Source organism: Poecilia formosa, unplaced genomic scaffold (genome assembly GCF_000485575.1).
Source record: "Poecilia formosa unplaced genomic scaffold, Poecilia_formosa-5.1.2 Scaffold610, whole genome shotgun sequence".
NCBI lineage: Eukaryota > Metazoa > Chordata > Actinopteri > Cyprinodontiformes > Poeciliidae > Poecilia > Poecilia formosa.
Window position 1 is genome coordinate 1,122 of NW_006800549.1, and position 24,766 is coordinate 25,887.

Here is a 24,766-nt window from a genome sequence, read left to right on the forward strand (position 1 = left end):
ATCTCGAGATAATAAGTCGGGATCTCGGGATCTCGAGATAATAAGTCGGGATCTCGGGATCTCGAGATAATAAGTCGGGATAATAAGTCGGGATCTCGAGATAATAAGTCGGGATCTCGCGATAATAAGTCGGGATTTCTTTCCTTTTTTTTTTTCTCCATGTCCCCTTAGGGGCTCCGTACATTTCAAAGTGCTTTACATAATTAAAATAAAAACAGCATGTGAGAAAGAGTTAAAAAAAACATCATTAAAACGCAAACAGTGAGAAAGAGAAAAAAAAGCTGTCTCCAACCCAAAGAATAACAAGAACGACAACAACAACAACCATAATAATAATAATAATAATAATAATAATAATAATAATTAATTTAATAAAAAAAAAGTAGCTTCCGGATTGGTAGCCAATCAGAGCAGATTCTTGTTTTCGACATTATGGATGAAATCTAAAAGGGGCGTGGCTTGGGCGAACATTCCTGCTTTCTGATTGGTCATGTGGGCCCCTCTCATCGGGATACAACGCAGGGGAGGGAGGGGGGATTGTTCGTTAAAAAAAGAAAAAGACCGCACGTCACGTGACCACTCCTGACTCCCAGCCCCATCATTTGAGGAATAACGGCCTCCATATATCCTATATATGTTTTTCTAAACAGCAAATTCCTCCTTTCAGCAGCGCGTATTATCGGAGGGAGGAAAAAGAATCATAGGATGCAATTTAAAGGAAAAGGAGGATTATAGCATTATTCTTGGATTGTAAACGAGAGGTAAGGCGTTTTAAATCAATGCATTTTCATTCATTAGACACCTAGCTTCCAGGGAGGGCGGAAGGAAAAACAGTTTGATGAGATGAAGTGGATTGTGGCTGCTGAGTGAAAACCCTGGAGATGTGTAGGCAGTTTACTGCTGGAGCTGCGCTTCGTCTGGATGATGAGGATGAAGAAGAAGAAACAGCATCAGTAGCATCACCGAGGCACCGTGACTCACAGGCTGAAGGACGCTCCTGTATCCGCTGTGATCACGATGCACCGCGTCCTGCTGCTGCATCACCGCCACCCGCTGAAATATTTGACATTTTACATCATTATGGCAAAAAAGAAAAGAAAAAGAATATATATCACCATCAATCAGGACGTTTTGTGACGGATTACGCTGTTAATCTATCGGGGATAAATGTGTCCTTCATACTTGAATCACATGCACAGCCAACGATGGTTACTAACAGTAAAATGATGCAAGAGGGGTTTATTATAACCATTTATATAAAGCTTATCAGTCATCTGTGATAAATACAGTGTAATAATGTAATATAGTGGATTCTATACGTACCTATTCTGGTTTTTGTGCATTTAAAGCATAAACAAGGCCATACTGTGCCTTACATTCAGCTAAACGTAGCTGTAATGTCCACAAAATGTATCTCTGTTTCTGCAGTTTTGGTCAAAAATTGTACCCAAGTAGTACTACTTCAACAACACATTTTTACTCAACTAAAAGTACAAAGTAGCCATTCAAGAAGTTACTCTAAGAGTAAAAAAGTATTTGGTAAAAAGTCTACTCATGTGCTGAGTAGCTGATCAAATTATCAGTCATTTAATATTTAAAATTATGTAAATACATAATCAGACAGACCAACATATAAAGTTAAGTGGAAATGTGGGTATTTTAAGGATCAAAGTGACAATAATTCATATAAGTAATAAAAATAACAAAATCTGATTTGGAAAATTTTTCCAGATCACTTTCTTTCAATATAAAACTTATGAAACTTTAAGAAAAACTGCAGGTGTGTGTCTGTGCCTGGTGAATTTTTGGATAAAACGTTTGTTTTTCATTCAGGGTGGAAAACCCAAAAATTTAACTCAAGTAAGGGAAGAAATACTTCATAATAAAATTATTTAAGTAAAAATAAAAAGTACAGCGTAGTAAAAATACTCTTAAAAGTGTTTTTTCCCAAAATGTTACTCATGTAAATGTAATTGAATAAATATAACTAGTTAGTACCCAACTCTGCATTTCTGCATATTCAGACAGAAATAAAGCTAAATGTTGGATGGATGCGTTCAGTCAGTTTAATGCCATTTTCTTTTCCTTTATTTTTTGCAGTCAAATCATTGCAATAATTAAAATTTTGATGGACAGGAAAGAAGCTGTGGCCTCTGTAGTCTTGGTGATGTTAATGCAGCTCTTCTTCTACAGTTTTAGTTCTGACGGCCGCTCAGATTGAAGTTTCTGCATCTGATTTGAAAGTGGAGGAAAACACTTAACAGTGATCATGGCTGGTAAGCTTTACCACTTTTGATTCACTCAGATACACAAAGTGTTTCCCATTTATTAAAAGAAATAAATGGGATTCATTCATTCATTAGTGATTCATTCTTACTTTTCCTGTGTTTGCCAGAAAACAACTTCCCTCCCTTGCCAAGATTCATCCCCCTCAAGCCATGTTTTTACCAGGACTTTAATGAAATCCCAGAACAACGGCGCTCCGTGTGCAAGAGGCTCTACTACCTCTGGATCTGTGAGTGAACCTGTATGGGAAGAATAGTAAATATTTTGCTCTCCACATTGTTTATAAAAGCATCAGTTTGCCTGCCTTCAGGTCATTCACAAAGCTAAACTGTATTATGGTTATTTGCTTATGCCATGTCATATTGTTTACCAAAAATTACATTGATATATAAAAAAAGTAACAAGTTAAATGATTAAATAGGCTAAGTGACACATTTTCTGTTCCTTTATTATTTTGACTAAAAAGATAAAATAAGAAATTGGAGGAATTTATTAAAATGACAATTGGAAAAAGATTTGTTGTTTGGTTTTAAAGGGGACCTTTTATGAAAAATACACATTTTGCATGTTTTTTTTTTTTGTACTTCCATTTGTGTTTCTACTGCTTATAAAAACAGTCCGAGTGCTATAAAAAATTAGCTGTTTCAAAAACGTTCTGAATATAACTTCACAAATCAGCAGGCACTGCCCGTTACCTAGCAACGCCAGCCAAGCCCTGCCCGTTACCTAGCAACCCCAGCCAAGCCCAGCCTGTTACCTAGCAACCCCAGCTGAGTTCCAACATGTTTGGACAGCTCCAAAAATGTGTTACTTAAGACTGAAAAGAGAAAGAACATTTTATGCTTTTGCACATCAGAATAAAATAGTCTGAACGTTATCAGGTTCTAAAATCCGACAAATCTGACCTGAGTTGTCCAAAATTCACAATATGGTTCTACCTGACAAAGGTCAAGGAAAAATGGAAGTGAAACATACTGTACTGAGATTGTTGAGACATTCTGACCCAACCCCCTTATCACAACAATGTCTCCTTGTGTGGATGACCCAATTTCACCAAGGCTGTTAGACAATTGGCCCACATTTGACTCTGGTGTGCTTTGGTATTCAGAAGACTTCCTGGTCAAGCTTTACGAGGAGTATATTTGTAAATCCTGCTGCCATATTCCCTTCAAACGTTCTGGCAAACTGTGCTTTTCCTAATTAAATGGCCATTAACTTTAACATTTAAAATGGTCACTGAAGTCTGGAGATTTTAAGACACTCTTGGCTCTTAAATTAAGGTAAATTTACAGCTACATCCACACCAGCGAAGACTAGCAGTTCCAGTTAGCTCAAGTTTTTCCACACCTATTTAACATAAACTCGGAGCAGAGACAGAATGATCCGGAGGGCGTTAAAGGAATCCACAGTGATTAAATCCTGCTGCACGATGAACCAGCTGACGGGTTTTGCTGCTCTGTGTCTCTGGGATGCTGACAGTGAACTCTGCCACGCTAGCCGTTAACCTGATTGGCTGCCTGGCCTGGATGTGTGGAGGTGGAGGAGCTACCAACTTTGGCATGGCCTTCCTGTGGCTCATACTCTTCACCCCATGTTCCTACGTGTGCTGGTTCAGGCCCATCTACAAGGCATTTAAGTAAGCACGCCTCTCTTTCAGCACACGTTTTAAATAGTTTCTGCTGAATCATTTATTCTGTCAATCATTGTCTCTCTGCAGGACCGACAGCTCTTTCAACTTCATGGCTTTCTTTTTCGTCTTCATGGCTCAGGTGGTGATAAGTATCATCCAGAGTGTTGGCATCCCAGGTTGGGGGGTCTGGTAAGAGCTTTCAGTGTGAAAAAGTAGTCACTTCAGTACAGATTTCTTCTATTTTCACTTATTTTCTTCTTGTCTCACTTAAATGTTTCAGGTCTTGAAATCTAAGGCAAAAAAGCAGTTTTGAAAATATTTAATTTCTTAATAAATATAAAATTTTGGATGTTTTTATAATTCCAACTGCTTCTATAAACAGCACAAGCGCTTAAAATACTCACAATGCCATTTTCTGGCAGTAAATTTATGTTTTTTGGTGTCTGGAAAATGAGTCTGTTATTAAGTCACATTTCATGGGTACTTGTGAAATGTGACCAAATTTCACAGTAAAAAGCAGATGACCAAATCTGCTGGAGCTCTTTTAGGGTTGCTAGGTAACGGGCTGGGCTCTGCTGGGGTTGCTAGGTAGCACTTTTGGAAGGTTTTTGAAACAGCTCATTTTCCAGACACTAAAAAACTTTAACTGATTACCAAAAAACAGCTAGGTGGTTTTATAAGGACTTGGACTGTTTTTAGAAGCAGCAGAAATCCAAATGGAAGTATAAAAACCTGCAAAATGTAAGTTGTACTTAATTTGTCCCCTTTAAATGTTGAAATTTTTTGGTAAATGATCTTTCTCAAGTTCTTTTGGGTGTGATGAACAGAGTCGTTAAACTGAGTCATTAGATGAAAGCGCTGTTTGTCATGCATGCCATTATTTTACAGTTCTGTCATGTGTGACTCAGGATCTGATTGTGGTTCTCCTCAGCGGCTGGCTGGCCACCATCACCTTCTTTAGCACCAACATCGGCTCAGCTGTCGTGATGCTGATTCCCACCATCATGTTCACTGCCGTGGCTGTGCTCTCGTTCGTCGCCCTTACTAAGGTGATCATTACGCTTTTCTTTGGGCGAATCAGGAAGCTCTTTTTGATCTGAGTTGGGCTTTGCCTTTCAGTCGCGTCCTTTAAATTTGGTTTATTGCATATTATTTGTGCAGTTTGTTTTGTTTTCAACAAGAGGTTCAATTTCAGTTTGAGTAGTGATTAATTTATCTTTTATTCTTTTACCAGTATGGTTTTTATTCCTTATTTCTGAGTCTCTTTCTGTAAAAGATTAGATTTTCTTTTTTAATCTGGTATATTTATTGTAGTTTTGGCTTAATTAATGCTGTAATTATATATATATTTTTATTTTTTTATGAAAATTGCCTGGTTTTGAATCTATGCTCTAGTAGTTAACAATATAATCAATTATTAAATCAGTTAACAATTTTTTCAATCATCAGTTAAGATTAATCCGATTAATCAATTTAGCCCTACTTAAAAGCAAAACGTGCATATATTTTTGTACAGTTATGTTTTAATTACTGCTTTGAATATGTTATATTTTCAGAAAATGTTCTTGTTTTGAGTCTATACTCCAGTTAACAGTTGTTAAATTAGTTACCATTTTTTTTCAGTCATCAATTTTCAGACGTACTTAGTATAATAGTAATTTATATTTTGTATAATTTTGGTTTAATTACTGCTCTGAGGGTGTTTTTTTCCCCAGCAAATTGCCTTTTTGTGTCTGCAAACTCCACTTAACGATTAATCGATTACCAAATTACTTAATGAGTTTTCCAACAATTGATTAATCACAATTAATCTGAATAATCGTTTCAGCTCTAGTTTAGGCAGTGATTAATTCTCATGCTCTACTTTTTCCAGGTCCACAACTTCTACCGTGGCAGCGGTGGGAGTCTGGGTAAAGCCCAGGAGGAGTGGGCCACGGGGGCCTGGAAGAACCCACACGTCCAGCAGGCCGCCCAGCAGGCGGCCATGGGAGCTGCACAGGGAGCCATGCAGCAGAACCAGTACTCAGCGGCTCCCACCTACAACTACGATGACCCAATGTAGGACAGACGGGCCAGCCGGAGGAGCGGAGAGGGAGAGCTAAAAAGAGAACAATTATGAACACAACTAAGAATTAGGTGCCCTTCATTTTAACGCAGGACAGGATCATTTTTAGGTAGAAAAATGTAGGGAAAAAGGAGTCAGAAACGTACTTTTAAGCAAATTTAAAAGTTTTAGAAAGTTCACTCTTAGATCAACAAATTGCTGTTATTGTTTTGCTGCTCAGCATGTGTGTTGATTTCCTCCAGTCTGATATGGCTTTAAGAAATCCCCTGAGGCGTTTATTTTATTCATTCAGGTCCCATCATGTGTTGCAGCACTCATACTCGCAAATTGACATTTCCTGCTTGATTTTGAATCGACTTTGTTTTGCTACAAGGAGTAGCAGCTAGTTTCTCAGCTAATGCTCATTGGCTAGCATAAAAATATCAAGAGAACTTGTTAGAAAAATCTCTAATCTGAGGACTAGTTTTGGAGAAGTGTAAACATTCATTAGCAGCTTCCTAGCTAGCTAGCTGCTAGCATTTGTATGATATAATGGCTCCCTGTTTAATAGCTTCTTAGCTTGCTACTAGCCATTATACAACTAGCTAGCTAGCTATATAAGCTGGCTAGTTAGCTTATACAGCTAGTAAGCTGTAGCTTATACAGCTATTAAGCTGTATAAGCTAACTCGCAGTATAAAAATATATCTGACTCTGTTTGAATGCAACAAAGGTGTTACAATCAGCCCAAATTCTGTTTATTGCATCTTAAAACAGGATTTTATGGGTAAATTTTTCATAAGTTTTCTAGGAGTCAAAGTCATTATTCTACCTTCTCATTTTGCCGTTATGCTAGGCTCATCTGCTAGCGATAGCATCAACGCTACAGCTGAAGCTGCAGTTTAATCATGAGGGGTTTTTTTTGTCAAATATTATGAAATGTTCAGTGTGTGACAGATTCAGACAGTTATGTTGTCATTTCTGGTAAAGATGTGTTAAAAACCTTGTTATAAATGCATCTGTCATTGCAGCAGAATAATTCCACAAGAGAAAAATCGGTCAAACAATAGCTGTTGGGCACAAGGCAAGAAAAAGGTTCTGCCAAGGCGACGTAGACAGAAATGATTCAACAATTTTGGGTGCGTTCACACTGCAGCCTAAAGTGACCCAATTCTGATTATTTTGACGTAATGCGACCTGTATCCGATCTTTTCATGGCAGTGTGAACAGCACAGGTCAGATTCTTTTTCGAATGTGACCCATATCCGACACGTATCTGAATCAAATGCTACCTAACGTTCGGGTCACATTCATCCTAACTGAACGTCAGTGATTCTCAACAAACGTCTCTTTTCTGCGTCCTGATAAGCGCAAGCGGGAAGAAAAACAACCATGATGGACTATATGAGGATTAAGTTGTTAATATGTATCGGACAACAACTTCAAATGTGTAAGCTAAGCTCCACCGTTAGCCTCCATGTTTACTTCCGAAAACACTGACCTCTTCTTCTTTTTATGGCGGTTGGCAGAACACTGAGAACGCTGACGCTATTGCGCCCTCTACTGCGCATGCGGGACACTTTCAGGTCGTTTGCCCGTTTACACTGCAGAACACATACAGGTCGCATTTACTGGCAGTGTGAACGCCCTGGCAAAAAAATCGGAATTGCCAAAAAATCGGAATTGAGTCACTTCAGGCTGCAGTGTGAATGCACCCTTTGAGAGAAACTTTTCAGGTTTTACTAAACTAATTTACATGAAAATGTCAAAATTAGTACAGAAATATAATGATAACCTAAATAACATTTTTTAGACAGTTTATAAGTTAAAAAAAAGTTGATTTGGAGTTATCTACACCAGCTGTTTTTTCATTGACCATATGATTGCACAAATTGGAAGTATGGAAATAAATATGCATAATGGAAAGAAGGCAATTTCGAAAAAACTTGTTTTTCAATAAAAGGTTGAAAGGATGAAATTTTGCAACATACGAGACAAGTCATGTGATCAACAACCGAATGTTACTTCTAGCAGAAACGATGAAGAAGACGACAGGAAGTGGAAGGAGAACGATGGAACAGCATGTTTTTAAACCATTTATCACATAAACAAACGGACTCACTTTTGATTTTAATTGCATTTCTTATTTAATGGAAACACAGCAGCTGCAAAATTTAGATTTTTTTTTTACATGAGCAAAAGATGAACAAAGTTTGGGGCACATTTGTAATGGAAACACGGCTTCTTTAAGTCTAATGTAAACAAATCGAATGGTTCCAGTTAAAGTATAAAAGCAGTGGGTCTTTAATACACACATTTATTTCTAACATTATTTTCTTTTCCACACTGAACAGTAATCACGTTGAAAGTTGGATTTCTAACATATTGAAAACCGGATTTATTTTAAGGCCTTTTTCACATCTTTACCAGTGTTGCCAATTAATTTATCCTCTTCTGTTTAATCAAGTTTATTGTTCTGGGACCTGTTTTGTTAAGATTGCTTGATGTTTTCTACATTCTCAGGTAAGGTGCGATAGCCGTTTTTAAGCCTGTAAAACATCAAGCTTTTTCGATTTATTTTTTGTTTTCTTGTATTACCCCAGCTTACCCATATTGGAGTGATTGGTTATAAATGTTGAGCAGGCTGATTTTGGTTCAGTGTTTAGTGTTTTTATTGGATAAACATTCCAGATCAATGTTGTACAGGGGAAGAATGAAGGAAAACCAAAACTACAGTTAAAAAAAGACACAAAAATGGTAAATTATGGTAATATTTGTTGTAGGTACTCAGAGTGATGGATGTTTCCCTCCCCTCTTTGGCATATTCTTCCATTAACTCCCTACATGTGGATGCTTGTGAATTTCAGGCCTTACATTAGTGTGTCATCCTGTGGCTGTTGGTGTTATTCCATGAATTAATGTAAAATAAGATAGAATATTAAATTGAAAGTCAATTATTTCCACGTAAGACTGAAGACAAAGTGTGAGATTTGGTGACTTTTCCAGCCAGAAAATTTCAGACTAGTGTAATTTTTTTTGTTTTTGAGAACTTCCTCAGCATTGAGTAGACGGTTATTACGGTAAAATAAAGTATTTTGCTTGACAAAGCTGTGAAGATGTGTAACTAAATGGTCATTATTTCAAAAGTCTGTGGGTCGTCTTGTCCCGTTGTGATGATGTGGTTTTTAATAAGCTCTGTTTTTACTTTTCTTGTTTTGGTTTTGTATCCACCGCTGTTTTTCCTGTGTATTTTGGGTAACATGAGGTCGAGACTGAAGCACATGCTCATTGAGTCCCTTCCATGGCTGTGGTGAAATGTTGCTCAAACTATAATTATTTGAAAGTTGTTTTTTCATTTAAACTTGCAGTATGTAACTTTTATAAAAAATTACAAAAAAAACAACAACACATATTTGTTGAAACTGTATAGTATGTGTGGAAAAAGTTGATCTTTGTATTCTCCTAGTGCTAACTAGAAACAACCAATCAGAGTTAGGAGGCGGGTCTTAGCGCTGTCAATCACCCTCTCGCTTGTTAGCATAGCCACTGCAGATGGCTGATAAATGGTTTTCCTGTATGAGTTGTTTCTCCACCGTTGGGACTTTAAAGAGCCAGTACACAAGCTTGATTCACAGCGCTAAGCCCCGCTTCCTTGCCCTGACTGGTCGTTTTTGTGCGTTTCATCGGATAGTAATCGGATTTGTTCGAAGAGGTGGAGGAGTTTGATTTTTTCACAGGTTATCTGAAAAATACTGTCAAGACATGGTGGCATTTTTAACAAATATGTAAAAAAAATGATATATATGTATTTAAATAAAAGTTAAATACTGCAGCTTTAATTAAATGTTTGTGCTGGATTTCCTGTAGACATTCACGTTAAAGTAAGTTGAAATTACAGTGAAGCAATACTTCCTTATATAGTCAACAGAATCTAGCCAGGTTCAGCACAAACTGGCTTCTTTTTAATTACCTGGCTTTATTACAGAGTATTATGAAACAAAAAACAGGCTTGATGATTGATTTTATTACTTTTTTTCACCAGCAGAGGCACATAAAGTAGTTATTACTGTAAAGGACACTACACATCTGCTTTTTCTTCTCCTGTACAGTAAATGTAAAACATTGCACAGACATATGCAGTTCCTGGGATTAGGTGTGAATTTATTGTTTCCCAGTAGCTGCTGGTTCTTGGACAGATGTCACTCTGCATTTCGTGTCACAGTATCAAAGCTGTGAAGCCATTTTCCATGTTTCCCACCGTTACTGTACTGTATGTTGTATGAAATGTATTATCATATATTCTATCATAGGTAGTCCTGAATATATAATGAGGTAAATATTTGCCACATTCAGTAAGAACATGCTGTATTTAGATGAAATAAATGTTTGAGGAGGCTGTGTCTCCATAAGTGACGTAAATGAGGAATAACATTTTTGTGTATTACTTTTGTATTATTTGGTCTTTCCCTGATAGAAATTAAATTGTTCTTGTTGCAGCCTGTTTTGTTATTTTTCACTTATTAGAGCTGATTTTTTTAAATTCATGGTTAATTTTAATTTTCTTTAAAAAACTAATTATATTTCTTGTTCTGGATAAAAATGGCCAAAAATAATGAAAATATTTGAAATTCATTTGAATATAAAAATGATTCTTTTTGTATTTTTATGCACTCTTGTTTTGAAAATCCAGCTTCTACAGTCCTACAGAGATTTGCCTCCGAACCTTAATGACAGATTTAAATTAGTTTTAAATAATAAAAATTCAATCGAAAACTAATTTTTTTACTAGAAGGGATTTTTTTTTTTTTGCCTAAATAATTTTTTGGCAAAAATAATTAATTAAAAAAAGTGGTGATTTTGGGGGCGGGGGAAAAATCCATACAATGACTTTTGGGACAATGTAGTATATTTCATGAAAAATGTGAAAAATCATTTAAACGTATAGTTTAAAAAATCTCAACTTATAGTTTCTTTACTTTTGATATTATTTCACGTCTATTTACTTTTATACATTTTAACCTTGAGATGAGTAATAAGGTTGTCAGAAATGTTGAAATATATAATCTAAGGCAGCTTTTTACAATTTTTGACTAATATCTGAGGCTCATAATTTTTGCTAATTAGTTTTGTCTTGTGCATTTAAAACATTTATAGTTCTGTGGAAAAAAGTATTTACGCCTCATTTTGCTACATGTTTTAAATCAGGGGTCCCCAAACTACGGCCCGCGGGCCGGATCCGGCCCGCCACGTCATGTGGTCCGGCCCCCTGAACAATGCCGGATCCGGCCCGCCTCCTCATACCAGAGAGCATTCAGTGTTTTTTTTTTCATATATTGTATTTTCTGGTTTATATGTGGATATTTCTTCAACCACCAGGGGGCTCTTGAGCAGATGTGAAACTAACTTTCCCTCAGTGGAATATATACTAGTCATTACCAGTCATCGTTTCACTCACGGATTTTTCCATTTGCATTCTGGGTAAAAATCTATCTAAAAGCGCGAATGTGTCATTGCCCCCCAGCCCCCCAGGTGTCGACAAGAATTTTCTAAGGTTTCTTTCTCCAAAAACTAAGACCGGCCCCCGACCAGAGAAAGGAACAGCTATGTGGCCCTCACAGGAAAAAGTTTGGGGACCCCTGTTTTAAATGATCAAACAAATGCAGACAGAATCGAACTAAACTTTTTTCAAACAGGCTTAGAAAATTACTTAAAATCTGAAAACGTATTGATACTTATTTATCTGGATATATGCATATATTTTGTTTATTAAATGCAGATCTAGTTTATCAAGACTCAAATTTTAAAAACAGAAAACATCAAATATTTTAAAATTCTTTATTCATAAACTTGATGCAAGTTTACAAATTGCTGTACATGGTCAAAATATCTTCAAATGGAAACTGAAAAATGAACAGAAAGTGGGGTGAGCCAAAAGCAAGATTCAATCGTCTCTGTTGGTGATTCAAACGAATTCAAAATTCAACGATAATCGAGAGAAAATGGATGTTTCCGACACAGTCCAGGTCGGGAAGCGTGGAGACGTGATCACTTCCTGTCCGTCAGCCTCCTGTAACATCTCCTGTGATCAGCGTTTCGGCGTTTTTTAGGAGGCATTCTCCCAGACGAATGAAGACTTTGCAGCTAAAGTTGTTGGTAAAAATGCCAAAAAGATCCACGGCGTGAATATCCTGGTGAGAAACTCTCCCCCAAACAAATGCAACAAGAGAATATAGAGCGAGATTTTTTATTTTTTTTTGTCTCTCCGACCTGAAAATATGAACCTCGCGTGTTCTTATAGCGGTTCTCCAAGACCAGCTATGCAAACGACCTGGAAACATTTGATTGCACACCAAAACTGGGAGTAAACAAAGCAAATATTACAGTGGATATCGAAGAAGAGGTACGTCATGCTACAGAAACCCCCACGCTCCTTCCGTCAGCGTCTTCAACTGAATTAAAGACGAAAATTTTTCTAAAATATTTAGTTTCTTTTTTTGTTCAGCCAGAAAACCAGATAACTCAACACAAATATGCACGAACGTTCGCGTAAGAGTCGCTGATTACCTGAGTTGCCTTTAAGACTTACTTTTGCAGACAGTGTTAGCAAATAAACTGCAAAAGAACCATCAGATTGAGTTCAGTATGTTACAGGAGGGCAAAATGTTTGAATTTCATCAGGATTTTTAGATTTACGTCAGATTACCAACCCCTCTCTAACGGTAACATAAAAAACACATTTATGTAACATTCTGGAGACAAAAAGGAAACAGAAAAGCTGAAACTAACTGACAAGGTGTAGCTATTAAACAGGAAACCAAGATGTTTTAATAGAGAACGCGATAAAAGGATCAGAAGAAACTGGCAATAAATGGTTCAATTTGTTTTTCATTTCTCAAGACGTTTAATGCATTTGAAGTAAGTTCAGTTTGAGTTTTTATGGTTTAATCTGGGCACAGTCTGTTAGACTGTATAAAAGTCAACAGGCTCAAACAGCAATAAGAGCTAAAATAAGTTTAAGTAGAGGATAATTCAAGGATTCTGTGATTAAATGTCAGATTTAAGCATTTAATGCCCACTTTCTGCTTTTACCAACAACAAATAAGTCAAAAGCCACCAGGACATGTGAATAAAATGGTTTGTTTGCTGTGAATATTTAGGCAGAAATTGATCTAGAATAGCTTATTTGGTTATTTAGGGAGGAACTTTCTGTTTCTTTTTACTCTTCTGACTGCAGAAGAGTGAAAAGAAAGAGATTAAAATGTTTTGGTTGACTTTAAACTGAATGAAGAGTGGACTCATTTAATAGCCACACTTTGTTGGGGAAAAAAACCCCCAAAACAAAACAACAAAAACCTTCAGCTTTCTTCACAGAGCCAATTCCAGCTCAAAGAAAAATATGCAAATGAAAACAACATGCTGCCAATTCTGAGCTGAAAAAATGAAACGTCCAGCAGCTCTTGGAGGGGCGAGAACAGAAACAAGGCAAAACGTAAAATATCTTCTCATCACATGTAATCTTCCTATTCGGCTGATCTTCGTTCAGAAACACTGAAGCTTTTTTTATTCTACACTTCATACATTTTGAAAAGAGGGGCAGTTCTTCTCGGCTGTAAGATACGCTCCCAACATCTTTTATTGTCTAGGATGTTCAAATAACAAAAAAAAAGTTTTCAAACAATGTCTAAAAACAATATATGCATTTTATGTACCTGTTAATTTCCAAAAGAAAAGAAAAACAAAAGAATTAAATCAAATCACAGTTAATTTAAAAACTGGTGCAATGAGGTGCCACTTCAAGAGCTTCGGTTTTGATCTTTTTTTAAAAAAAGGAAAAACGTCATTTAGACAAGAGGGAAACTGACTGTGGGGCTCCACATCGTCAAAGCAGCTAAAGAAAAAGTATTTCCTCACATGTAAAGGGAGAAAAATCTTTTTTTTTCCTCCCCAAAACAAAAGGGAACATTTAGAAAACGGGACGAGCGTTGTCGTCACCTTCTCCTCCTCGCTGAAGCTCCAAGGGGAGGAGAGAGGAGGGCCAAACCAGAGTTTAGTTTTTCCAGGAGAATACTTATCAAATGAGGCAGCGAGATGGTTTCTGTGAGAAAGATGATATATTCCCAGTAAGTCAGAGAGGGAAAATATTCTGAATAAAACAAGATGACCCAAAGATGACGTGTTCCCAGTGCATAGTGGCGGCAGCTCCTTATCCGTCCTCTTTAGGTGGCGTGTACCAGCCTGGAACAACAACAACGAAAAGACTAGATTGGTGGTGGATGTTTATAAAAACTAATCAAGACTGTAATTATTTTAAACATACCGTTCTTTTCATGAATCTGCACCAGGGATTTGTATGACTGTTGTGCTCTGGCAAGATTGTACTGGTTCTAAAACACAAATGACAAAAATTAAAAATCCTAAATATTCATCCTGCTTTTGCCACATGACTGCAAACTGTTATTTTTCTGTGGTAGACAAACTACAATTAATGCATCATCGTGAATTAGGAGGAAAATCAAACCACCTTGTTTTAGGCTTAGTCCAAATAATAATAATAATAATAATCAATTTAATTTAAAACACACTTTTCATTAATAAAAATCTCAAAGTGCTACATGGTGCAGCTAAAAACAAATAAAATCAACAATCGAAAAAAGACAGTCATTTAAAAGTGGAGTAGGCTTGTCTAAAAAGAAAAGTTTTCAAGCCGGTTTTAAAATCGGACAATAATTGCAGGGCTCTCAAATAGTCCGGGAGAGAAATCCATAGACGAGGAGCAGCCACAGCAAACATAACCAGACATCTGGGAAAACTAATATATTTACATGCGTTTTGGCTTTTCATCCATATGAAAACTCTTTTTTTAATTAAGTCATCAAAACGATTAATAATAACAAAAAAACTACAGCAGGACAATAAATCAGTAACAATATATTTTGCGGTAGAGACGTGATCAGTATCAATAGATAATACATCTGATCAAATATTCAATAATTTCACCGAGATCTGATCCAGAATCGCACGGCATTCTGGGGGATGTAGGATTTAGAGGAAAGATTTCAGCTGCTCAACCTTTCATGGTGAGGTAAGCCAAGTTGGTGGAATCAACTCACTCACTCTCTGGTTACCTAGCAACTCACTCACTCTTTGGTTACCTAGCAACTCACTCACTCTTTGGTTACCTAGCAACTCACTCACTCTTTGGTTACCTAGCAACAACCAGCTCAGTAATTTGCGCAGCAGCAGTTTCAGTTGCTTAAAAAGAAAACGTAGTGGAGAAAAACTGAGGATAAAACCAGAAAGGTCACACCACCAGCTTGGCAGCATTTCAGATATTAAAATTAAAAATAAAAAAATAAAAACTAATCAATAATTATCAATATGAACCAATATGAACCACTTATGTTGTGATATGTTTTCCAGCCATATTGTCCATCTCTAATAAAAACTCCAAACAAAAATGAAGATTTTAGAAAACTCCATAACTGCTTCAACATGTTTCCCAACAGACATTGTGTTGCGATTTATTAATTTCATATTTTAATATGCTGTTTAAAATAGTTCAACTAATCTCTCTGTCCACACCTGTGACCCTCCTGTCGCCATGTTTGACTCCTAACTGGAAGTTGGTGTTCTGGAGCAATCTGATTGGCTGACATAGGTTTCAGCTACACTGCCCCCTATGGGTTTGGCATGTTTAAAACAACCCTCAGTGGCAGATTTCTGTGGGTTCATGTGGATGGAAACCTTTCTAAAACCGATCCTGTGTAAGCTTTTTTTTTTTTTTTAACAATGTGGGTAAGACATTTGTTTTCACAAAGCCCAGGCTATGTTTGAATGAGGTTTTGAATGTTTGGCTGCTGCTGGAGAACAAACCGACCACATTTCCTCGCTCCGCTAATTTCTTCTACTACTCTCCAACCTGCATTATTTGCTGTTATTTGAACTCTTAGCTTTTCAATTTCCTCTCCATAGAAGCTACATCTGGTCTGGCGTTCTGTTGGGCTCTGGGTTTCTTTAAGAGACAACTAGACATTGTTTGATAACTGGATTTAATGTGATTATATGTAATATAAATAAACTGAATTAAATCCACACATATTGGATGTTGACTGTTTAAAAATGAACAACTTGAAAGTCCAAAGCTTTGTTTTTAGGGCACTGACTCATGATGACACCGTACCTTATTGGCTCCAAACTGCACTCTAGCTTTGCCTTTAACCAGAGTTGCATTTATCTGCATAATAACAGATTCTATTGAATAGGCACTGCTCCAGCCCTGAAAACACACACACATAACTAAATGAATACAGCTCTCCAACCACCAGAGATGAAACTTATAAACACTGTAAGAGACTTGTGAACATACCTGTTTTGTGAGAAGTTCCATGCACAACGCTCCTCCTCCTAGAACATAGCTGAAAACAAACATCATTCATGTTTTAATTAATAAATACTTTGTAAAGATATGAACAGCATAACTACAACAGTAAACGTACCCTCCAGAAAGCACAGGAGAGACAACCCGTACAAAAGGAGGGTCAAAAGGAAAATTATCCTGTCAGGCAGCAGAGAAAAAGGTCAGTTTTGAGAAATAATTTCCACCCTTCTCCCACTAAGAAAATACAAATGTTTCCTCCCAACTCACTTTATAAGAGAAATTGAGCAGAATGAAGTCCACTCCTTCCTTTTCTTTTAAAACCTGCAAGTCGCTATGCAATGGACTATCTGGATCTACCCTGAACAGAAACACAAGTCAGATCCAGCAGATTAGAGAAGCTTATCAGAGGCAGATCAGCTTCAAAAAACAAGCCAAAGGTAGAACTTACTTCCTTAACTTGACATGCCATTCATAAAGGCTGTCATTGACTAGTTCGACTGAATAAATACCTGAGAAATTAGCAGGAAAAAGTTAATGCACCTTCTTCAAAGCGTTAGAATAAAAGTTACAGTGAGTGAACGATGGGCGTGTTTACCGGTCTTGTAACTCTGCGACCTGTAGATCTCCCTGAGTTCCTTCATTAAGCGATCCGAGGCTTGAACTGAACCAGAAACGGCACCCTGCAATTTAATTAAGTAGCTAATTAAAGGGTTTCAACACAGACAGGTATGCAGTTCTTAGATATTAACTCCAGAAAGGAGATTACCATATCTGAGTACAATGAGAGTTATTATTGCAGGTGAGAAGAGTACTCAGAAACTATACTCAAATAAGAGTAGAACCACTTCAACATGTTTTTACTTAAGTACAAGCAATTACTCAAGGTAGAGTAAAACAGTGGTAAAAAGGCGACTTAAGTACAGGGTAACTTCATTTAATACTTAAAAATTACATCATCAGACTGATCAAAGTATAAAGCTTTTAGAGACCAAAATTAAAAGAATTCATATAAATTACACAATTACAAATGGGGCTGGACAATAAATCAATAACATCTATTGAGATAGACATATGATCAATATCAATAGATAATACCTTTTATAAAATATTCTGTATTTTTACAGAACTCTGTTTCAGATAAACAGGGTTGGTGGCATTAACCAGCTCACTCACTCTTTGGTTACCTAGCAACTCACTCATTCTGTGGTTGCCTAGCAACAACCTGCTGAGTAACTGCCACAGCAGCAGTTTAACGTTTTTTTTGGCACTGTGCTTCATAACTGCTGAAAAATAAACAACGGTGTGGAGTGAAAACTGTGGGTAAAATTGGAAAATCCCACACCTATATAGTAAAGTATAGTATAGTACAGGTAGTAATTCCTATATTTTAAAATAATAATAATAATAAAAAAAACCTCATCAATAATTATTGCTATTGACTGGTATGTAACGCTTGTATCATGATAATTTTTTCAGCCATATTGTCCAGCCCTACAAAATCAGGCGAAAGAGAAAATTCTTTCATTTTAAAACTTTAACAGGAATTGCAGTTGTTTGTCTGGTAAAGTTTTGGTTAAAACTGAATTATTCTCCACATTGGGTAGAGAATCCAGAAATTTTGCTCAAGTAGGAGTAGCGATAATTCATAATAAAATTACTTAAGTACAGCGTACATTTTTTTTCAAAAAGTTATTCAGGTAAATGTAACAGAGTACAACATTTAGCCAGTTACTGGTTTATTTATGATAAAGTAACAATAACAGACGAGGAACTTACATTCAAGTGATCTTGTCTCTGATTTTTACGTATTTTTTCCAAGATGGCCAGGTTTTCTTTCTCTATCCCGTCGTCTTCTGACTTTTTGCCCTCTGGGGGTTCCTCTTCTTTCATGTCGTAATGGTCCAGGTCTTGGTCCAGATCTATGTCCTGCTGCGACGGATTACAGCATTGAAACAAAGTTAGAAAATTAAATTAACTGGGTAAGACAGCGTCTCACAATGCAAATTTGATCAGAAGTGTTTCTAGGAACCTCTCCCATTTCCTCCTCCTCTTCCTCTTCAGATGTCACCTCATCTGTTGGCCCATGCTGTTGTAGAGTAAAATAATGCACGTTAACAAACTGAATTTCTGATTTTGACAAATACGGCTCTCGTTTTCTGAGCCCACCTTGCGCTCTTGTGTAATCGGGCAAGCAGGTAGAGGCTGGTCCAGCATTTCCACATCTGGATGTTGTGGCAGATTGTAAAGCCGACAGAGATCACAAATAAGCCGCTTCAGTTGCTGAAGAAGCTGGAAAGTACAAAAAGATAACAGGGTGTTAATACAAGGAAAATAATTGAAATTTTATTTCTATAGCACCAATTCACAACAAAGGTTGTCTTAAGGGACTTTATAAATAACCAGTGTTTAAAATGAGATGATACATAGGAACATTTGTTAATAAAAACATTTCAAGATGCTATTAAAGGGGCAGTATCGTGGCCCACAGTGTCATTTTATGGCAAAATAAAGTAATTATGTTAACTTCAGTTGTTATAAAAATGATGTATATCAAATATGACTTAAAAGAAAATTTACTTTGTAATTTAATAAATGATAATTGGGGCTGTCTCTTTAAGAAGACAGGCCCAATTATCTGACTGTGGGGCTCCACTTTGCCAAAGCAGCTAAAGAAAAAGTATTTCCTCTTTTTTTTCCCTCCCCAAAACAAAAGGGAACATTTAGAAAACGGGACGAGCGTTGTCATCACCTTCTCCTCCTCACTGAAGCTCCAAGAGGAGGAGAGAGGGGAACCAAACCGGAGTTTAGTTTTTCCAGGAGAATACTTATCAAATGAGGCAGCGAGATGGTTTCTGTGAGAAATGTTGTTTCTGAAACTCCACCTTCAGGAAGTCATTACATTGCTCCTCTACTAACCCTTTAACAATGTTTTCACCAGCATTTCACTGAGAAGTAGCTCTTATAATGAACTCAGCAGGTGCGCAGTTCAACCAGGTGTTTGCCAATTGCTGCTGGCTAGTCTGAAGGAGCTGAGTGGGGAGTCAGGGGGGAGGAGTTCCTCTCTAATGTGGAAACTCTGACGCTTAGAAACTGCAGCTCTGAGGAGGAGCTGCACCTCGAAGGCGGGGCTAGGTCCATCCAGGCATTTTGCACAGCTAATTGGTTGCCATGGAGATCAAAGGATTTCTCAAACGTGCATGAAAGAATCAAGGCATCACTCCAGGTATGTTTTTGATGAGGGAATACCACTATAACATGATATAAAGCTCAAAAAAGTTAATTTTACATAATACCACCCCTCTAAGCGGTGATCTTAGTACCTTAACACAGAAAAAACACCAAACTGCAAATGAAAATGTGAGATTCATTTTGCCTTCGATAGGAGGCGACGTACCAACGTGCTGCCTTTCCTAACATCCTCCAGGCGCTCCAATACTTCAGCCAGGCTGGGATCATCAGAGTCAACAAACCATATCGGGGGCGTTAAGGGGTATGATTCCTGTAAGAGAGGCAATAAGGGACAAATTTAGTGGCTGTTGTAAATTCATTGATGCGAATTTTACAATTTTGGCCATTTCATTCCTGAGTTTTCAGGTATGAAAAAAATCATCTGCTATTGGGAATCTTAATAGTTTATTCTTGTTCTGTTACACTAAACATTGCTGGACGATAAATTGTCCCTGAAGTTATTTTAATGTTGTGGTTTTAAGACCATTTTAAAGCAACATAATGGAACTGGGACCACAATGCAAAAGCACATTCTCATCAATAAATTTTAAATTCTAATGAACATTTAGCACTGGAACTGGAATACATTTTAAATATACAAAATAAATAAACTAAACAACAAATAAAATGAATTATGAAGTCTCTGTAAACAAAGTGTCCTTCTAAAAAAGGGCAAGTGGAGACCAAAACACCAAACTGGAAAGTTTTATCATCCAGTTTAATGCATTTCTAAGGTTGTATAAAAAGCCTAAATATGCAGTTTGTGTCATTTTTAAATCAAATTAGACATCATAATAATGGATAGGTTAATAAATTACTACTACTAATAATAATGTATTTCACTTTTAGGTGCCTTTCTTGACACTCAAAAACAGCATACAAAATAAAGTCAATTAATAGACACAACAGTAAAATAACAAAATAAACCTAAAGAAAGAGCAGAAAGCATCAGATAGAAAAAGAAGATAGCAGCAGATTACTAAAATAATTAGTTGCATTCTTAAAAATGTAACTAATAATCACTGAAAAACAAAACGTACAAGCATGATTTCTCTAAGTTTTAATAAATCACGTTCCATAATCTGTCCCATTTCTTTGCCCAAATCAGAGTCATAATCAACAGAAACAAAGCATATCATGTCCATCCATCCATCCATCCATCTTCTTCCGCTTATCCGGGATCGGGTCGCGGGGGCAGCAGCTTCAGAAGGGAGGTCCAGACTTCCCTCTCCCCAGCCACTTCTTCCAGCTCCTCCGGGGGAACCCCAAGGCGTTCCCAGGCCAGCCGGGAGACATAGTCCCTCCAGCGTGTCCTGGGTCTTCCTCGGGGCCTCCTCCCGGTGGGACGTGCCCGGAACACCTCACCAGGGAGGCGTCCAGGAGGCATCCTGACCAGATGCCCGAGCCACCTCAACTGGCTCCTCTCGACGTGGAGGAGCAGTGGCTCTACTCTGAGTCCCTCCCGGATGGCCGAGCTTCTCACCCTATCTCTAAGGGAGAGCCCAGCCACCCTGCGGAGGAAACCCATTTCGGCCGCTTGTATCCGGGACCTCGTTCTTTCGGTCATGACCCAAAGCTCATGACCATAGATGAGGGTGGGAACGTAGATCGACCGGTAAATCGAGAGCTTCGCTTTTTGACTCAGCTCTCTCTTCACCACGACGGACCGGTACAGCGCCCGCTTCACAGCAGACGCTGCCCCAATCCGCCTGTCGATCTCCCGCTCCCTTCTTCCCTCATTCGTGAACAAGATCCCCAGATACTTAAACTCCTCCACTTGAGGCAGGACGACCCCCCTGACCCGGAGAAGGCACTCTACCCTTTTCCGGCTCAAGACCATGGCCTCGGATTTGGAGGCATGTCTTCTCTCTTAATTTTGTCAGAATTATAACTTCAGGGGTCGTTTTTGTTCTTTTTCACACTTTAGAATGAGAAAATTAGACTTTTGACTACAAATGAAAACCCAGTAATGGTTTAGAACTAGTTGTTGCCCAGTTGAGTCTCTGCACAGCATAGCAGGACATTATGGTAGGCTATTATTGGGTTATTTATGCCAATGCCAGGGGATTTTTCAGACTGTTTCGTTATAGTCTTAAATCACAATTATTAACTTTGAACGTGGATATCATACAGATATAAAATAGTCTATAAACTGTTCTTTTTTGTTTTGTTATTGGATTTTCTTTAAGGGTTAAGTGTCCAGTTTAAATTTTATTGTGTGCTTTTCAGAGACGAAAATTGTGGTTTGAAGTAAAGATGGTGACATTTACATAAAACTAGTCAAGGTTTATTTCAAACCAAATGCTCCAGCCCACATAGCCGCCCACTGAACGCGATGATTCGGCCTCAGTGTGATGTAGAGAAACAACACCTCCAGCATGAATGACAAGAGGCTCCGAAGCTGCAATTAGATCTGTAGTTTCAGCAAACTTCTGTTTACGCTGGGCGAGAAAAAGCTTCAGGCTGAATGTGAAGACGTCACTGAAACAACGCTACATCAGTTACGAACAATGTCGATTTATACGTCTAATCCAGATTAAATATAGAGATAAAAACTGAGAGCTACAAGAGTTAAAAATAGACTCTGATCTGAAATATATATTTTAATAAAGCTTAAAAGTTCTGTTATTTTTGAACAAAACACCAGAATGATGTGGAGAAACAACAACATCATTCTGGTGTCTTTGAGGTCTTTGAGGTTTTATTTGTTCAACAGCGTTTCATCTTGAGTCAGCCTGAATGCTTTGTGTCAGGAAACTGACCCACCGACGCGTTCTTAAAAAGATGACATGGTTTGAGGAGAACTGAAAACTCAAATGTTTCAAAGAGCTGATGAAATTAAACTGCGTGAATTCACATTGTAACACAGTGGTGACCAAATTTGTACTAAAACTGGCAAATCAAAACTACTGGCTGGTCACAAAATTCACAAAATTTAAACTTTTTCTTTTACATTTTCAATAATAACTTTTTTAGAATACCATAATGATATCAATCTGAATATCATTATAGATCCACAACATAAAAAGGGCATCAGATTGTTGTCTTGTTAAAAGTAAAAACAAAGAATGTTTTTCCTATTTTTCAAACGGAGGTTTTGCCCAGCTGACTATGCCTGTAATTGAGATTTTCTGCATTGATTATGCACATGGGTATAAATATCTTGGGGTTTTGGGGGGTTGACATTGAGGAGCTGGGATGGGTTTGTTCTCTAGCTTTATTTTAATTTAATTTTCTTTTTCCTTTAGTTGGTAAAGCAGGAAAAAAAGGGCACAAACTGGTGAACTGTAATTTTTTTAAATTTATTTCTTATGCATCATTTCATCAGTATTGTTAAATGTATTTGTATATGTATAACTATAACTGTATATTGCAATTATTTTTTTTCTGATTGGCTCAAATATTTTTTATAAAAAGAAAAACTGACAATTCATAAATGTTTTGTTGCCATTCTTAAGTTGCAGTCAGGACTTTTAAAAAATAATTTAAAGGCCCACAAATGGCCCACAGCCCACACTTTGGACACCCCTGTTGCAGTACAATGACTAAATCACCTTAACTTGAATACTTCAGCCTGTTAAAGTTTTACAGCTTAAATATTTTGGACAAAGCCTGTTTAAATGATCAAATTACAGATGAAGATAATTAATGCTGCACTTGGTTAAGCTTAGGGCATAATAAATTTAGATTTGAACACAAAAGACGTCTGCAAAATCTGCAAGTTCAGAGCTTGATTTTAAAGTTACTTTTCAGTCTTGAGTACAACTTACCATCATCTACTTAGTCTCACATCAAACATGAATTCAGCCCACAGTTTTCACAATTTCGCACACGTTTGTTCTACATGTCTGTGGTTTAAAGCGCTGTCGATGATCAACGGAAAAGGAAAACATGAGACTGAAATAGGTCAAAACATGCCTCCTGTAACAAAAACGATTAAATTCAGTGAAAATGGCAGCAAGCTTTTAATAATTTGGGGGCTTGTCTTCATATTTTTGGTGACAATTTAATTTCCCATAATTAGAGAAATAATAACAGCCTTCAGTGAGTCAACCCCTTTTTTGCAAACCCCCATGCATTAAGTATTCTTGCAGATTTGCCAGGCTGTAAATATGATGACAGTGTTATCAAAACTCACACAGTTATTACACAAAATATTACAGTTACATTTGTGTTTTGTTACCATCCCGTAGATTTACTACATAAAGCAGAAGAAAGGAAACATCTTAAACATTTTGCTGCTTGTTTGGGATCAAATCATGTCAGTAGTTCGACTTAAAAGGCAGATTGGTCGTATTTTTCTGGCTCAGAGTTAAAATAATGTGGCCAGAATGGTGCCAAAGCACTTCTGACTGCATAACTGGAACCGATCTGAAGAAAGATCAGATCACTGACGGTTTTACAGCCTGAGAATCTCAAATGATTGAGAAAAATCAGAGGATTTCAACACAAACAGCCTTGAACAACATTAGGTTTACACAATGCAGAGTAAAGCTATTATCGTAATATCTCTCTGTGCAGAATCAACACCGCTGAGAACTGCTTGGGCAGCGATCTCACTGTTAGGAAGCAACAAACAACTTAATCAGAAAAAGATTCAAATCAGCTAATTTAAACTAAAACAAAACCCACTATCAGTACCAACCAAAAACACCCAGAATGGCTAATGTGTAATAGCGTTTATGTGTTTTATTCTAATGCTTTTATATGATTTGTTCAGTCCTTTTGGTCAGTTTTAATGTTGTAAAAGTGCTTATAAATAAAGTTGTCTTTATTTATATCAGGTAATTTTAAATACAGACTCAAACTCTGTACGTGAACACTAATAAATTTAGTGATGCTAAATCTTAGAGCATTAGGAAACATTTCAAAGTGTCATTAAGATGTTTTGTTAGTCATTAAGAAGTATTTCCTCATCTATAAACATTCCTCAATAAAACGAATGTTTTGAATGGACTTGAGACCCTAAATTGTGTTAATGAATGTTATGTCAAAAATCCATGTGGGCTTTTTCTTATTCTGTATTTATTTTTGTACGGCTAAATTGATTAGGTTTTAATTTTTACATTCTAAGTCAATGTCAAAATTAAATAAAGTTATAAAGCTGGTACACAAAATGTGCTACACAAACAAATTTGCCAAATATAGTTTTATGCATCCAATTGTCCTAATAAAAAAACAACAATTTAATGTAATATATA

General features: G+C 37.0%; 2 protein-coding genes across 3 annotated transcripts in view; one reads left to right on the plus strand and one right to left on the minus strand.

The window, feature by feature from the left end:
• Positions 1 to 551: 551 nt before the first annotated feature.
• Positions 552 to 6,312, plus strand: scamp5a (secretory carrier membrane protein 5a). The gene is made up of 7 exons (XM_007541468.2): positions 552 to 761; positions 2,194 to 2,276; positions 2,396 to 2,515; positions 3,766 to 3,922; positions 4,004 to 4,105; positions 4,848 to 4,965; positions 5,790 to 6,312. Exons 2-7 carry the CDS (start codon positions 2,270 to 2,272, stop codon positions 5,976 to 5,978), a joined length of 693 nt encoding a protein of 230 aa, XP_007541530.1. The 5' UTR covers positions 552 to 761; positions 2,194 to 2,269; the 3' UTR covers positions 5,979 to 6,312.
• Positions 6,313 to 11,788: 5,476 nt separating this feature from the next.
• Positions 11,789 to 24,766, minus strand: part of LOC103130147 (ubiquitin-conjugating enzyme E2 Q2-like) — a 15,264-nt gene continuing 2,286 nt past the window's right edge. Inside the window, exons 2-13 of one of the 2 annotated variants that reach the window (XM_007541470.2) lie at positions 19,732 to 19,836; positions 18,504 to 18,626; positions 18,367 to 18,423; positions 18,114 to 18,263; positions 16,933 to 17,017; positions 16,786 to 16,846; positions 16,605 to 16,695; positions 16,456 to 16,514; positions 16,326 to 16,374; positions 16,140 to 16,235; positions 14,277 to 14,343; positions 11,789 to 14,194 (exon numbers count right to left, since the gene is read on the minus strand). In XM_007541470.2, the coding sequence (XP_007541532.1) occupies positions 14,163 to 14,194; positions 14,277 to 14,343; positions 16,140 to 16,235; positions 16,326 to 16,374; positions 16,456 to 16,514; positions 16,605 to 16,695; positions 16,786 to 16,846; positions 16,933 to 17,017; positions 18,114 to 18,263; positions 18,367 to 18,423; positions 18,504 to 18,626; positions 19,732 to 19,836 (975 nt within the window). In that variant the 3' untranslated portion in view covers positions 11,789 to 14,162. Of the gene's footprint in view, positions 14,195 to 14,276; positions 14,344 to 16,139; positions 16,236 to 16,325; positions 16,375 to 16,455; positions 16,515 to 16,604; positions 16,696 to 16,785; positions 16,847 to 16,932; positions 17,018 to 18,113; positions 18,267 to 18,366; positions 18,424 to 18,503; positions 18,627 to 19,731; positions 19,837 to 24,766 lie in introns of both variants that reach the window. The other variant, XM_007541469.2, reaches the window with a different exon arrangement.

Coding starts and splice junctions, on each gene's coding strand:
- scamp5a (XM_007541468.2), top strand. Junction 2,516..3,765: donor GCTCTACTACCTCTGGATCT/GTGAGTGAACCT, acceptor GGATGCTGACAG/TGAACTCTGCCACGCTAGCC. Junction 4,966..5,789: donor CGTTCGTCGCCCTTACTAAG/GTGATCATTACG, acceptor TACTTTTTCCAG/GTCCACAACTTCTACCGTGG.